A 17,080-nucleotide genomic window follows, 5' to 3' on the forward strand; every position below is an offset into this window, starting at 1 on the left:
CGTGCTACAATATAGGCAAGGCAAGGCAAGGCAAGTTTATTTATATAGCACATTTCATACACAGTGGTAATTCAAAGTGCTTTACATAAAAGAAAGTGAAATAGACATTAAAATCAATAAAAACATGGAAATAAAAATAATAAAAACAAAGAATTTTAAAATGATATAGAAAATGATTTAAAATAAATTTAAAGAAAATGATTATACATAAAATGTATTGCAGTCAGTTCGGACATATAGCACAGTGCTCATTCAACAAATGCACAGTTAAACAGATGAGTTTTGAGTCTTGATTTAAATGTGGCTAATGTTTTAGCACATCTGATCTCTTCTGGAAGCTGGTTCCAACTGCGGGCCGCATAATAGCTAAAAGCAGACTCCCCTTGTTTTGTGTGAACCCTTGGTATTTCTAACTGACTCGATCCTAATGATCTGAGTGGTCTATTTGGTTTATATTCAGTGAGCATATCAGCAATATATTTAGGTCCTAGGCCATTGAGTGACTTATAAACGAGTAAAAGTACTTTAAAATCAATCCTAAATGTAACTGGAAGCCAGTGTAAGGACTTGAGGACTGGTGTGATATGCTCAGATTTTCTGGTTCTAGTCAGAATCCTGGCAGCAGCGTTCTGGATGAGCTGCAGTTGTCTAATGGTCTTCTTGGGAAGGCCGGTGAGGAGACCATTACAGTAATCCACCCTGCTGGTGATAAAGGCATGAACAAGTTTCTCCAAGTCTTGATTGGAAACAAAACATCTAATTCGTGCAATATTTTTGAGGTGATAGTATGCTGATTTAGTTACTGCTTTGACATGACTACTGAAACTAAGGTCTGTCTCCAGAATCACCCCAAGATTTCTGACTTGATTTTTAGTTGTTTGACCCCTAGAGTCAAGGTATGCATTCAACTTCATCTTTGTTTCCAAATGCAATGATTTCAGTTTTCTCCTTGTTTAACTGAAGAAAGTTCTGGCACATCCAACTGTTAATTTCATCAATGCATTGGCAGAGGGAGTCAATGGGGCTGTAGTCATTTGGAGATAAGGCTAGGTAAATCTGGGTATCATCAGCATAGCTGTGATAGGCAATTTGGTTCTTCCTCATTATCTGACTTAGTGGGAGCATATACAGGTTAAACAAGAGCGGTGCAAGAATTGAGCCTTGTGGGACTCCACATGTCATGGCCGTCCACTTAGACTTATGCTCTCCTATACTCACATAATAACCTCTCCCTTCTAAGTATGATCTGAACCATTTGAGTGCCATCCCAGAAAGCCCGACCCAGTTTTCCAGTCTCTCTAAAAGTATGTTATGATCGACAGTGTCAAACGCAGCACTAAAATCTAGTAGTACCAGCACTGATATTTTGCCAGAATCAGAATTGACGCGAATATCATTTATTATCTTAACGAGTGCTGTCTCTGTGCTGTGATGTGCTCGGAAACCAGATTGAAAATTGTCCAGGTATCCATTTGACTTTAAGTAGTTGTTCAGCTGATTAGAAACTACCTTTTCAATTATCTTACCTATGAAAGGAAGATTTGATATGGGTCTATAGTTGCTCAACATGGTGTTATCAAGATTGCGCTTTTTCAGAAGGGGCTTAACAACTGCAGTTTTAAAGGAGTTTGGAAAAGTCCCAGAAAGAAGTGAGGCGTTCACCACTTCTAAGAGATCAGCTTCTAAACAGTTAAGCACATTTTTGAAAAAGGATGTGGGAAGTGTGTCAAGATAGCAGGTTGAAGATTTAAGGTGCTGTACTATTTCTTCCAAAATTTTGTTATCAATTTCTTTAAAAACACACATAGTCACTTCTTTTTGAAATTGCGGTCGAATCTGTGTGACCTCTGCATAACTTGAGGATGTGCCAATCTCCTTTCTGATATTATTGATCTTCTCAGAAAAGAAGGAAGCAAACTCATTGCATTTGCTGTCGGAGAGCATTTCACTGGGAATCTGACTTGGGGGGTTTGTCAGTCTCTCAACAGTCGCAAAAAGAGTGCGGGTGTTGTTTAAGTTACTGTTTATAAGGTTTGAAAAGAAAGTCTGTCTAGCTGTGGCTAGTTCCACATTGAAAGCATGAAGGCTGTCTTTATAGATGCTATAGTGAATTTCGAGTTTCGTCTTCCGCCACATCCGCTCAGCTTTTCTGCATTGTCTTTTCATGCTCTGAACTGCTGTTGATTTTCTCCAAATTGATTTCTGTTTCCCCGTCTTCTTGCTGACCTTTATCGGGGCAATATCATCAATAACATTCTTAATTTTTGAGTTAAAAGACTCCAGGAGAAGATCAACAGAGTCTGCAGAAATGCTTGGTGTTAATGATATTGCCTTCATAAATAGCGCACTAGTGCTGTCGTTAATGCATCTCTTTCTGATAGAGACAGATCTAGATTCAGTGGTGACCGAGATCAATATATCAAAGAAAATACAGAAGTGATCAGATAGTGCTACATCCTTAATTACAATGGATGAGATGTTTAGACCTCTACTGATGAGTAAATCTAGAGTGTGTCCACGATTGTGTGTTGGTCCGTGCACATGCTGACTCAGGTCAAAAGTGTTTAAAACAGTTATAATTTCTTTTGTAGTTTTGATTTCTGCATTATCTATGTGAATATTAAAATCCCCTGCAATAGCAAAACAGTCAAACTCTGAGGAAATCATTGATAACAGTTCAGTGAAATCATCAACAAAGGCTGGAGAATATTTTGGAGGCCTGTAAATAATGATAAACAGGGTGTGTGGAGCACCTTTCAGCACAATACCTAGGTATTCAAAAGATGAATATTGACCAAATGACATTTGCTTGCACTGATAAACATCTTTAAACAGAGCAGCTACACCTCTCCTAACAGTCCTGCAGACACTTATAAAATTAAAGTTAGGAGGGGCTGTTTCAGTGAGGACTGTTGAACTGCAGCAGTCTTCTAACCATGTTTCATTTAAAAACATAAAATCCAGGTTGTTTGTGGTTATTAAATCGTTGATCAGAAATGATTTATTTTTAAGTGAGCGAATGTTTAAAAATGCTAACTTGATGGAATTACATTTTGTCTCTACAGCAATCTTAGATTGATGCATTATAGGCCGCAGGTTAGATGGGTCAGCCGTACGGCTTGAGAAGGCCTTAGACTTTCTATTGCTTAATAAAACAGAAATAGAGGAGGCTACAGGCACACTGGGTTCCCGCTTGTTCTGTAAACATTTGTGAATGTTGCTGCTAATATAGCGGGGACCCGACACACATCACTGAGAGCTGTTATCAGTTGTTTTTGGTTCACCTACACCAGATGGAGAGGGGTTTGGGCCCTGACGTTGTGGCAGCGGCCGGAGAGCTCTCGCAGGAGGAGGAGGGTGAGCTGGGCCTGCAGTCTTTGGTGGTTGTGGGGCCCGCCGTTTTTTAGTTGATATCTGGGGACTTGAAGCGAAAGAGTGGGAGAGTTTGGTCCCAGCATACACCAGTTCCTCCATTTTCTGTGAGAAGCTTAGAAGTGGAGATTCTGGGGAGAGTGATAGTGTATCTGGTGAGCAGGGCTCTGGCTCTGGTGTTTCCGCTGGCTGTGAGATGTCGTTCTGGCTTCCCTGGCTGTTTTCCAGAAAGTCGTCCTTGGGTGCTGAGTCTTGGAGCTGTTGTAGTATGTCACAGTCTGCATGTGATGAGCTCTGTGGGCAGGGCTCAGCTGGGATGTCCATGAGCAGTGCTTGTTGTGGCTGCGTGGTGTTATCAGTGTCCTTGTGGGATGTGTCAACCACATGTTGACTCAGAAGCTGACATGTAGTCCTGTGGTCACTCATATACTGTCCAGGTGTGTGTGTGCCATTCAGGCCGAGTAGATTGGCACACACCGCTGACGGATGACGGAGGGAGAAATAGATATTGTCCTTAAGCACTCTTGCACCGAGTCTGTTTGGGTGGAGGCCATCTAGTTTAAACAGTTGTCTGTGGCCCCAGAAAAGATTGAAGTTGTCGATGAAGTTGACTCCTTTTATACTGCAGGTTCTTTGTAGCCATGTATTCAGCCCAAGCAACCGTGAAAACATGTTAGTTCCCCTTGCTGGGAGTGGTCCACTGATGAACGACTGAACTTCAAGACTTTGAAGCGTTTCAAAGAGTTCACTGAAATCCTTCTTAAGGAGTTCTGACTGCTCCTTCCGAATATCATTCTTCCCCACATGGATGATGACTCGATTTGCAGTCTTGTGCTTCATCAGAATGTTCCGAAGTTCTTTGTTCACATCAGAGACATTTGCTTGAGGACGGCAGTATGTAGTTGTAGTCCTGCAACTGATGTTTCTGATAATAGAGTCGCCCACTATCAGAGTCCTGGGCTCGGCTGCGCTCTGAGCTGAAAGCCGCTGTCTGCTCGACCTTGAGCGCCTGTTAGTAGCGATGTTAGCTGCTGGTTGATTCGATCCGTGTTTAGTCACATTTGCGGATTCCTCACCCACATTCATTAATGGTTCAAATCTGTTCTCAAGATGTATTGGGGGTGGTAGAATGCCAGTGTTTACAAGTCTTGTCATAGCCGTATCTGGGGTAGAGGATGCTACGGCAGCAATACAAGATACTCGTGATAATCTGATGTCTCGATTGCCTTTGGGTCTCACTCCCTGTTTGTGCCATCGATTTGTCTGTCGATCTGTTTCGGCTTTTTCCTCTACACTTTGTATAAACTTTTGAGATTCAGAGGACTCACCAGCTGTATGCTGAGGGGGTCCGTGATGACCGTCTGCTGTGTGTTCCACTTGTTTTGGATGTCCAGTAAGTAACTTTGTTTCAAGAACCGCAATCCTTTGCAGAAGTTTGTGGCAGTTCATGCAGCAAGTAGATTCCACGAGAGGCATTTTCTCTAGTCTGTTTGAATGTAGACAGCTGTATTTTTCCGTCTTTGGAATGTAAACTGCTGGGAGAAAGTCTTAAGTTTCCCCCCCCAAAAAAATGTGTTGTCTGAGCACTGTGCTGATCTGCTGAAGTTAAAATCTTGGAGAGATATGAGAAAAATGCAAAAATAGGGAGCAAAGCGGAGAGCAATAAGCAAGAGCGTCCGAACAGTAGCAAAGCCGGAAGAGGAAATATACAGCAAGTGCTGGGTAATCTGGCTGCATATGTCAAGCCCTCTGTAAAAAAAAGTGGGTGTTGTGTTTGATTCTGCTTTGACTTTTGATAAGCAAGTAAATGCAGTAGTTAAATCAATTTTTTTTCAGCTCAGACTCCTTGCTAAGGTGAAGGATTTTTTAACTTGTACTGAGTTCGAGAGAGCTATACATGCTTTTATCTCATCTCGACTAGACTACTGCAATTCAATGTATATTGATATTAACCAATCATATATGAATCGTCTTCAAACAGTACAAAATGCAGCTGCCAGACTTTTGACTGGCACTCGCAAATATGAGCATATTACCCCTGTCCTACTCTCTTTGCACTGGTTGCCAGTCCATTTTAAAATAGAGTTTAAAATTTTACTTTTTGTTTTTAAGGTTTTTAATGGACTGGCACCTTTGTGTCTTTCTGACCTTTTGAGCTTACACAGTCCAGCTAGATGTTTAAGGTCATCGAATCAGAAACTTTTATTGGTCCCTAGATCTAGGCTGAAGAAAAAAGGTGACCAGGCTTTTGCCATAGCCGGCCCTAAACTATGGAACAGCCTTCCATTCTCTTTTAGAACAATTGCAACAGAATCACTTTTTAAAATAAGGCTTAAAGCCTACCTCTTTGAGAGGGCTTTTAGTGTATGAGCCAAGAGTTTATTATTTCAGATTATTATTTGTTTGTCTTGTTTTTACAATAGTATGTATTTTGATTCGTTTTAAACTATAGTGTTCAGCACAATGGTCAACCATTGTTGTTTTATTGTGCTTTATAAATAAAATAAATGAAATTAAATAACCTTAGACCTATTTCTTATTTCACAAATTCTCGAACCAGCACATTACAAAGCGCAATCTGGGTTGAGTGAGTGACCCTGAGCAGAGTGGAATCTTTCTGTTCTGTTAGAAATATTACCACTCTACTCACATGCTGTAGTGCTGGGGAAGTGAAGTCTAGAAGGGGGTTGGTCTGCGTTGGGCTTTCATTAACTTTATTGCAGCAATGATGACATACTGTAGTTACATCTTATCACACGCTGCCAGAGAAACACTGAAGCCACGCCCCTTTACTAAATCCCCCACTCCCGTTGTGCATCTGGATCTGGGACAGTGATAGGAGGGTGTATCACAATAGTGAACTATAAGTGGCTCTTCTTTGTGTAAACTAACAATGGAGGGGGTGGCATGCACATTTTAAATTTCTTTATTGTCTACTCATTAACACATGGGGGTTGGTAATTATGATACAATGATCAATACATGACCTATGGTGCATACAATTAATTTATGTCTTTCTCACAGTGCTTCAGATGTCTAATTAGCCTTCCTTCCATTCATTTGCATGTCAGTCTGTCTACAGTACTTTCCTTCCTTCCTTCCTTTTGTGCTCAATCACAAAAATGGTGATTAATGTAAGTACCCTCCATAAAGAGGTCTTAATTAGAAATTAGATATTATTATTTCAAGAAATTGAAAGCATTCGTACTGGCTTGTCTATTTGTCTTGTGTTCTGGGAGAGGAGGAGAGGGGTTGTGATCAGTTCTGTGTTTTGTGGTGTGATCTTTGTAAAATAAATTAGTATATTTGAATTATCACAAAATAACATTATTTTATATGAAATAGTCAATTTATATTTTATTTTATTTACAAAGCATTTTAGTTTGGCTTGTGTATGTATATAATATTATTAGATCTGATAACATTTTAAGCTGTCAAATGTTACAAGCTGGTTATGTTACAACGTGCCCCACCGATGGGGTATGATGTCACATTTCATTTCCGTTCTTTTAGGGTAAATAAAGAAAATGTATACACTGTATTAACGAAACAAGACCACATATTTGTACAAGACATGTGAAATTAATATTGAAAAAAAAAATACTTCTGAACCCAAGTGGATTTACACAAACTGAGAAAGTCAATAATTTTTAGGTTGTGCCTCACTCTCCCAGTACCATATTTGATATACAAATTTTAAAGGCCTCTAATTTATCAACATGATAAAAACTTTGTTAAAAAAATATTTTGTATATAATCTACTACATGCCTTCTGTCATCTAATTGATATTTTATACTTTTTTAGCAAGTAAAAGGCCTTTTACTGTTATTGTGAAAACGCCCACTTCAAGTCATGGTACATGTGTCTTTTTTTTTTTTCTGTGAAATCTTTACAGATTTTTATAAAGTAAATGTAAGAATACATTTTGATATTGAATATAAATTTCATATTATAAGTATTTATTTCAAGAGAACACTTACTGGACTGAAACTGGACTGTTTTCTTGAAATGTATTAAATATAGTACATTAGACTTGAATGTTTATTAGCATCGTGTTACATTACATTATGTTTATGTTTATTATTAAAAAAATAAAAACTAAATATTTAAATATCATCTTACTAAGACATGGAAGACACAGAGAGACAGCTGATATTTATATGCATTTTATGTACGTAGTCTGCTAGATCTCATTGATCGGAACTTCATCTTACTGTTTGACACCAAATCGCATATTTTTGCTAAAAAAACAATTTTTTGTTTTTCTCCTTGAGCTCCATACTCTTCTGTCATACTATAGTGATAAAACTGTCTAAAAGTTAAATTGTTCAACTGTTCCGTTAAAAAGTGTATTATTTATAGATGGAATATTGAAATTACTCGTAATTGCCTTTGTGCATGAATAGCCTTGAAAGTCCCCGGATCTTTAGCATTCAATCTACAGTTGTTGAGCAGTTCATGGGAGGATACTGAATTGCTCTTGATTAATACTTTATTGATCCCCCTGGGAAAAATGAGTAAAAAGGAAGATTTCTTAGTAAGCAGTGTTCTGTCAGTCACTACGAGTTATGTCGTGACGACATTAGGGGATTCTCTTGGGAGCTCCAATCACAGCTGACTTGAAGAGAAAACGCCAATGAATATTGGCTAGTGGATTTTGCATACCTGAGCCACTCCCCGTGCATACGGGTATAAATAGTCGACAGGTGCATCTACTCATCAGATTTTTGCTGCGGAGCCGAGTGGATGAGAAGTGTGCTGATCTCCACAAAGCCTTTCACTTCTTCCAATTGCTCCAGGTTGGCGTTAAGGTGCAATCAGCGGTGTCCCTCTCAGCAGTGATTCCCCTGGGCACTTCAACTGAAAGAGCAATTTCCTAAAAGAGCAAATCACGGATGGCTTGTGTCTTTTTAAAGATGCCATTCCGTCCTTGTCCTCTTGGTTGCAGTCTTTATCTGTCTGCAGATGATGGATACAATCGTTGTCTTCAGTGTCTGGGCATCCAACATGCTGAAGATGCATTCGTGGATGACTCATGCACCTGTTGGGGGCGTATGAGCATGATGTTGCTGCGATCTCTCCTTTCTTTTCTGAAAAGATTGGCACCCTCTGCCGCCACCCGTCCCGGTCTCTCTGGCTCGAGCAGAGGACTGCCGGCTTGCGCTCTGGGAGATCTGAGGGTGACAGTAAGCTTCTCTGCTGGGCACGTCCCCATGGACCTTTTACTCCTTGCGCAATGATCATCCTGTCCGGTTCCCGAGTGATTTCTCTGGTTCGTCCCACGGGGCTGCCAGTATTTCATTTGGTGTGTGACGGCCGCTCTCTTGGCCAAAGCTTACAGCGCTGCGGGCCAGGCCGCCTCTGCCTTGCATGCCATAGCTATCCTGCAGGTACACCAAGCCAAGGCACTAAAACAAATGCACAAGGGAAGTACCGACCTGGGGTTGATGCAGGAGTTGCGCACGGTGACTGGCTCCATCAGCCACTGCTGCCCCGAGGGCCAGGCCTCAGTCTGCTCATCACCATGGGTGCTCTCCTGAGTCCTCCAGAGCTCATCGAGAAGACCCCTGAAGATGCACGATTGGAGTAGTGCTTTCTTTCATGCAAGAGAGGTTGGAATGTAGGCTGTCACCCTCCACCTTGAAAGTGTATGTGGCTGCTATCATGGCCCATCACGATGCAGTGGACGGCCGGTCCCTCGGAAAGCAAGATTTCATTGCGAGGTTCCTGAGGGGTGCCAGGGGGTTAAATCCTCTTAGGTCACTCCTGGTGGCCTGGCTGTACTTCAGAGGGGTCCCTTTGAGCTGCTGGACTCAGTTGGTCGGGGACCTCCAAGCATTTTCGGTGAGCAAAGAGTGCCTTGTATTCTGGCCAGCCTACTCTCACATTGTCCTGAGACCCCGGCTTGGAGGTCTCAGGACAAGGTTCCCCCAAGGACCCCAAGGTTCTCACCACGCCCCAAGGTTCTCACCACGCCCTTCCACGATCAGATGGTGAACCTGCAAGCACTGCCCTCGGAGAAGGCAGATCCAGCCTTGGTGTTGCTGTGTCCCGTAAGAGCACTGCGCACATGCGTGGACCACACACAGAGCTTTAGAAGCTCTGAGCAGCTCTTTGTCTGCCACGGAGGTCATCAGAAAGGGAAGGCTGTCTCCAAGCAGAGGTTGGCCCACTGGATAGTGGATGCTATCGCTTTGTCGTACCAATCTCAAGGTGAGCCGTGCCCCCTGGGGGTGATGGCTCACTCCACATGGAATGCTGCCCCCACCTATGTGTTGAAGCATGGTGCCTCTCTGGCAGAAATCTGTAGAGCTGTGGGCTGGGCGACACTGAACACCTTCGCAAGATTTTCTCCCCAGTTTCTTTCCATGTGTTGGGTAACAGGTAATTGGCGGGAAGAGCTGGCCGGTGTCACGCTTACTGCGCCATTCCCCCTCACCCGGGAATGCGAGCGCCTTTTTCCTCCTCCAGTTCCCCGGGCAGCGAACCCTGGTGGAGTTCATCCAGCACCCCCAGCAGTCAGACTGGGCGGAGTAGTCTGATGCCAGGCCCAGTTTTGGTTGTTAGCTTGCCTGGGTCTCCAGTCAGCCCCTGTACTGGGCTAGATGTCCATATGGCTTGATTCCCTGTGGGAAATCCCATATGTGTATTCTTCCATGGTAAGGTTTCCCTCTTGGCAAACCTGTGTCTTCCCTTTTACAGACCATTCTGTCAGTCTCTACTGGTGGTTTTTCCATCTCTAATCTCAGGTAGGACCTGCCTCAGGTAGGATGTGGCTTCCGTAGCGTCCTTCTTCAGAAGGCTCGCTTCCCCATTGTAAAAAAAAAAAGCTAAGCTCTAACAACAAATAGGAAAGACTAGATCTTTCTGAAGGTCAAAATTCCTTCTGTTAAGACATTTCTGTGGGGAAAGGAACAGCGGCTTGGCTATTTCCAGCAGCTATGTACTCACCTGTGCTCCCTGCGAGTACCAAGGTCAGTGAATTTGCGCTAGGGCGATGGGAAGGTTACGACCTTTACATGGCATTTGTCTGTCACACGCTTGCTTGTCAACATTTGCAATGCCATAAGGTTGTGACGGGGTTCAGGTTGTGGAGCTTTCCATGGTCCCCTAATGTCATCAAGACATAACTCGTAGTGAGCGACAGATAGGGAATGTTTCAGTTACATACATAACCCTCGTCCCCTAATGGAGGGAACGGAGACGTTATCTCCCCATACCACAATCTTGAAACCATTGCTGGGTGCCAGGGACATGTTCTCGGCTCCTCAGCAGAAAACCTGATGAGTGGATGCACCTGTCGCCTATTTATAGCTGTAAGCACGGGGAGTGGCACAGGTATGCAAAATCCACTAGCCGATATTCATTGGCATTTTATCTTAAAGTTAGAGGTGATTGGGGCTCCCAAGTGAATCCCCTAATGTCATCACAACATAACGTCTCCGTTTCCTCCATCAGGGAACGAGGGCTATGTACATAACCGAGACGCTAATGGACTTAACATTCTCCTAACCACTTGACCATGTCTATTTAACTTACTAGATGCTTTTCAGTCACAATGCTTGTTGTACATGATTTTGATGATTAAATAATTTATGCTGTTTTGGTATTCACTGTAATATTAACAGTTATTGGCCAGTATAATATGCTATACTGTTATGCTGTAGATCATTTTAAATCTGATTTTACAAATATTACTTAACAGTGTTACTGATGGTCCATCCCATTATCTCCATCTATTCTTTGACTATGAAGGTCAGCGGTCTGAACACGCCCATGAGCCGCAAAAGAGAGCACCGGGTTCTTCTCATGGTGATCACCATGGTGATCTTCTATCTGCTTTGCTGGCTGCCTTATGGGATCATGGCTCTGCTGGCCACTTTTGGAGCCCCAGGACTGGTGACTGTGGAGGCTAGCATAGTGCCCTCCATCTTAGCGAAGTCCAGCACAGTCATCAATCCCATCATCTACATCTTCATGAATAAACAGGTGAGCATAAAGAAAGGTGTAGTCCCAGGGTTTGGCAAATCTTGGCTATAGGATATGGATGAAGACTGAATTTATTTTTTATCTAAACATGTTTCTTCACTCAAAATGTCATCTGTTCAATGTTCAGTTTCAACATCTACTACTAAGACAGGACATTTCAAGTTATATTAAGTAGCATGGGTGAACATCATGTGCTTTCAAAAAGCACATAACAGTTTTTACAGTTCAATTTGGCACCAATTTGAGAAACTTGATGCAATTTTTCTTCTCTAGACACAAAACACCACCAATTTTTACAATTTTTATGATTGCATAGACATGTATCAAGATCATAAAACCTAAAATTAGATGACTGTCTATTTATTTCATTACAATGATTTATCAGTTAAAACAGCTGCTCAAAATGATGCTATGTCCTAGTTTAGACTTTTGAAAAATGACATCAAGGTTCTAGAAATTGGTGCCAAAATGTCTATAAAATATTGGCGTACATGACTGATTCCTGTTGCACATGGGAGACACAGATGATCTTCAGCATAGTTGTGAGCCACCTGGACCTGTGGACCCTATACATTTGTATCCCCATGCACCCATTACCAATAAGATTTGTTATTAAAAAAAAATATTTCTTTCTTTCTTTCTTTCTTTCTTTCTTTCTTTCTTTCTTTCTTTCTTTCTTTAAATTTACTTCAATTTCAATTCTGCTTATTTAATTCAACTTACAATTCAGCATCTTATTTGCTACTAATTTAGGAAAAAAGCCTTCTCAATTCATTTATGAATTGTGCAAAAGCATGTGTTGCACTTAACACTAGAGATAAAAATCCAGGCTCTGGTAGAATCTGGTGTTTATTAATTTTTTTGGTGTACACATTTCGTGTGGGCCTGCTCAAAACTGACTGATTCTCTTAGGCCCCGTCCACATGAAAACGGGTTTCTCTGTATACGCATAATTTTTTTACCGTATAGGCGTTTCGTCCACACGAAACCGGCGTTTTCGAAGAGTGAAACCGATCATTTTTGAAACCAGGTCCCAGGGTGGATACATTTGAAAACGCCGGTTTCATGTTTTCGTGTGGACGGCGAATCCGTATATTTTCTGAAACGATGACGTCATCAGCCCACGTCTCGCCCCTAATCAGACACCGCTACGTCACATAACAGCGACAACAACAACAACAATGTCAGACTACGTGCCTGTGTTCGTGCTGCAGAACCTACTGAGCTCATTAGTTTTATTAAAGCAAAATCTTCTGCTTTGTGTGTTAGTTTGTATTCAGCGCGCAAGGTTTACGCACATGGTCCAAGTCTTCTTCTATGTTTTTTGTGTATCTCTGTGGCAGAATTACAGCGCCACATATTGGTCTGGCATGTGTACTACATTGTTTTCAGTCGGTTTCAGTGATTCCGTGTGGATGCAGATATTTCCTGAGAATTACGGAATTTGAGGCAAAAAAAAGATCGGATACGGAGAAACCCGTCTTCGTGTAGACGTAGCCTTAGTTTTGCTTACCACATGAACAGAAAGTAGCTCCATCAAAGCTGAGCGTGCTGATCCATTCAGTGATGTTCCGAGTCTCCAGAAAGTGGGTGCCAGAGATGTTGTGGTCCAATCAGTCTACACTGTCAGTTTGATAAAAGTGATATGACTGGTTTACTGGCGTACTCTCATGTGAAACAATCCAATTCATTGTTCTTGTTGCACCATCCGTCAAAGTGTCAGCTGTGTGCAATGTGGCACTGATGAAGAGGGTAAATAGCAGCCTGTCCCTTCCACATGTGATTAGGGACCTACTATTTATACAGGCAAATCAAGCTTCTGGCAACTGAGAAGGACGTAGACTATGTTAACAATCCCCTAACTCAAATAAAGTTGACTCTGTTTGGCTCTAAGAGATGGTTTTTAGGGCAAATGTGTTTTTTTCCTCTTGCAGAGTGTACCAATGTGTTGCCTTGATGCAGGAAAGCAGGTCTCACTGGAGAAAGATGGAATACCATGCAAAAGGTCATAAACGGCCTGTCAGACCTGCAGTTTGAAAACCATATAAGTTAGATTCTTAACTTACTCTAAATCCCAGATATGTTTCACTCTAGGCACCAGTGTCTGGTTTGATTGATGGAGCTTGTCATTTGTCTTGTCTAGTGTTATTTACAAACCAAAGAGCACAACATTACGTTTCACATTCCATGTAGCTACAGAATGGGATGCTAGTACATCCACACTGTGACAAAAAGATTCCTTCCCTCAAATCTCTTGTGTAGCCATTATAATTCTGACTAACTTTACATGCTCATTATTTTCATTAGTGGTTCTTGCTAAGCAGTAACGTGCGGTGAAATCTTGTCATGGGTAGGCTGTGACCTATCAATGTGGCATATATGTTCATATATTCATTCAGTTAATGTAGCAACCCAAGTTCATATCAGGCATCATCACATCGCTGCCTGCATACAGCAAAGTCAGTCATATGTGAGGCTAATGCACAATCAAAATCTAATAATCAAATTAATGGACACATCTATCTTATGATGACTTATACAACAAACAAATGTTTTGTGCGGGACACAGTAAGAGAGGGAAGCGGCGCGGTGTCAGCGAACCGACAAGCAGCCTAGTCACTCCTTCAAAATGCGCAAACGCGCACAGACAGCCACACACGCTATTGGTCTGGTGACGGCGCACCAGGATTTGAATAGGCTACAGTCAGAAAACATTGTGTCAGCAGTACAGCTTTAAAGTACAAAAACAGCTTATTCGCTCCTACAAACCGCGCTAGGCGCACACAACGACACGCAATGAGCATCTGGCGACGGCGCACCAGGATTAAAAAAAGAGAACTAGAAAACAGCATTTTAACCCTTACGAAATGCACCATAATCGCACAGATAGACATACAGTACAAATGTGGCAGAGGTGATGGAAGAGAGAACATTTTGGTGTCAGCGCACAGCAGGCCTATAGCCCACCATCAGACAACACACACAAAGCCAATATACGGGTTTTAAAAAAATATATAAATAAATGAATAGTTTACGTTTTAAAGGGGGTGCTTACTTTTATTTGTAGACGAAGTCCATACGTCTATCCCTCTGGACAAAGCTGTCAATTACTTTGTTGTAAAAGTCCTCTTTGTTGGGTGTATTACTCAATTTCATGAGTTGACAGCCAACGCTAGGCGCCGCTAGATGCTAGTATCGGGAAACGCGGATTGAGTGAGAGCGAGTGGATCACGTGACATGAAGCAAGCTCGGTCTCTGCCTCAATGTTGATAATTCAAGACAGCATGAGAACTGATTGCGCATGCGCAAATCTACGTAAACTACGTTCTATGGACCAAAGAGGCACTGCTAACCTCTGCCTCAATGGCCATGGCCTTGAATTTCCTGCATGAAACAATGGTTTTTAGGAGCAAACAATGGCAAAATGAGTATATTATGTGTATTCCTGAAAAACTTTGTTACAAAAAATAATATTTGGAATAAAATAAATGCAATTAATAATGTGGTTTGAGGTTAATTAATAAAGCTCTTGGAATTAATAAATGTAATGTCAACATTGGTGAGGCACTGCCTACCCTGCCTACCCTGACCGCACCTCCCTGTTGCTAAGGTATTCCTTAACCAACTCGTTTCTGTGAACTCCTGCTGCACACAAAAATACTGGGCTGTGTTTCCTGTACTACTAATTAACCCACTGCATAACCATATGACAATGCATTGTTGGAGATATTAACTAGTAGTCTCGACTATTTCCCCAAAACTAGAGTTACATGGTCACACCTTCAGCATTGGGACCACACTGGTTTAACAGTACAGGACTGTTGTTAATTACACCACCACACACTAATTAATCAATTCAATATTGAAATGAATGTCCATTTACTTACATTCAGTATGTAATTTCCGACTATCATTTGGACTATCACATTCAGTTTAGTCAGCAGCTATCTCCACAACATAATTTCTTACATAACATAATATGCTGCTGTCATGGAATCTGAGGACTACTTACTGTAAATATTTTTATGACCCATTGTTTTGCTTTATTTGATGTTTGATTCATCACGGGTTCACTCGTTCTTGCAGTCAAGTCAATAATGTTTACAAATATTAATAATATTGCCAAAGTAACCCCAACTAAGCAAGGCAAAAGGTGACTGTGGCAAAAAAAATAAAAATAAAAAATAACTTAGGCGAAACCAGGCTCAGGCTTAATTCTAGGCTGCATCACAAGTCAGAAATGTAGATTCAACTGAAGATTTTAGATCCAGTCAGTGGCGAGGCCAGAAATTTTAGAGTGGACATTGGCAAAATAGGCTGCACCTCATTTTCTACTCTCAAACTACATAACTTTACAATACATGCCATACAATTAGGGATGCAAATTTCTACATCTAAAAATGACATTATCAGGTTTTGGCTGAAAGAGAAAGTCCAAATACGAGACAATTTTGCTTTACTTGAAAGTATGAACCGGTAAGGATTATACATAAGTCTTCTTGTTTTGTTGAAAAGGTCTCAACTAGCAGAATACAACAACATAGCTGTTTCAGGTAAAGACCAACGCTGCCAAGAACATTAGTAAACCGTAGTAGAGTCCAAACCCAACATAACACTTGATATATCTTAAGATAATCATATTAGAGTGCCATTACATACTTGTTTACTTAAATTTTTGCTGAAATCCGAGAGCTTTCTGACCCTGCTTCTATGCTGTGAACCTGCTGACAGCAGTGAGAGGAAGTAGTTTGCCAAGTAGCTTGTTCAACAATCATTTTGTGAGAAGTTTGTGAATAAATGGATTTCTTCTCATATAAACCAATTAGGTTGTGGTCATTTTGGGGGACAACATGTGAAAATGTTTTTGAGGACACTTCTTAAACCCACACAAAAGAATAAAAAAATTGTGTAAAACCCAGTAAACATGAGATTATGTTGTGACATTAGAGCAAAACATGAATATGATAACACATGTATAACACTAAATTGAATAGTACTCTCTTACATACCTTTTTTTAAGCCATTAAACATTTTGTTTTAATTAATGTTAGTATTAAATACAGACCATTTATTCATTATTTCTGCTACTGCAGGCTCATTTTGTAAATGTAAGCATTTTAGATTTTAGACAAGTGGAAACTTGGTACTTACTGAAAAAAATAGTCACATTTACAAAATCAGGTGATTGTGTTCACCCATGTTACGTGTCTGTTAGTTAGTTACGTCTTTTGACCAAGTTTTCCTGAGTTGTCCTGTGTTCGTTACAACCCATCTATTCAAATGTATGTTTATTTAGAGACAAAAAAATAAGGTTAATCATTGTCTGTCACCATCAGTTTACTGTACTGATTGTGTGCATTTGTTAAAACACTGATGAATGGTACACCACAAAAAAATCTTCTTTTTTTTTAATCACCTTTTGGCCTTTGAGTAAATAATATCTAAATTCATTCTAATTTTATCATTTAAGATAAACTTTCTAATTTGATTTTTTTTTTAAAACAACAAAATAAACTTTACATGAAATAAATATAAAAAGTAATCTTTTAAAGATTCTAAATAAGGTCCAGATCAATTTCAGCCTATATGGATACCTGCACTGGATGGCCAATTTCACATTTATTTTGTGTATTTTCAAAATACAAAATACTGTATTTGTATTTAAATATATTTTTCTACACAGTATTTTGTATTTGTATTTTAAATTCTTTTTTCGTG

At 40.7% G+C, this 17,080-nt stretch overlaps 1 protein-coding gene across 1 annotated transcript in view; it reads left to right on the plus strand.

The window, feature by feature from the left end:
- Positions 1–17,080, plus strand: part of LOC306846501 (pinopsin-like) — a gene marked incomplete at both ends in the record, with an annotated part of 108,514 nt that overhangs the window by 76,872 nt on the left and 14,562 nt on the right. The window contains one exon of the mRNA XM_079379935.1: positions 11,129–11,362. Coding sequence (XP_079236061.1) covers positions 11,129–11,362 — 234 coding nt within the window. The remainder of the gene's footprint in view (positions 1–11,128; positions 11,363–17,080) is intronic.

Source organism: Barbus barbus (genome assembly GCF_936440315.1).
Source record: "Barbus barbus genome assembly, chromosome: 26".
NCBI classification, from domain to species: domain Eukaryota; kingdom Metazoa; phylum Chordata; class Actinopteri; order Cypriniformes; family Cyprinidae; genus Barbus; species Barbus barbus.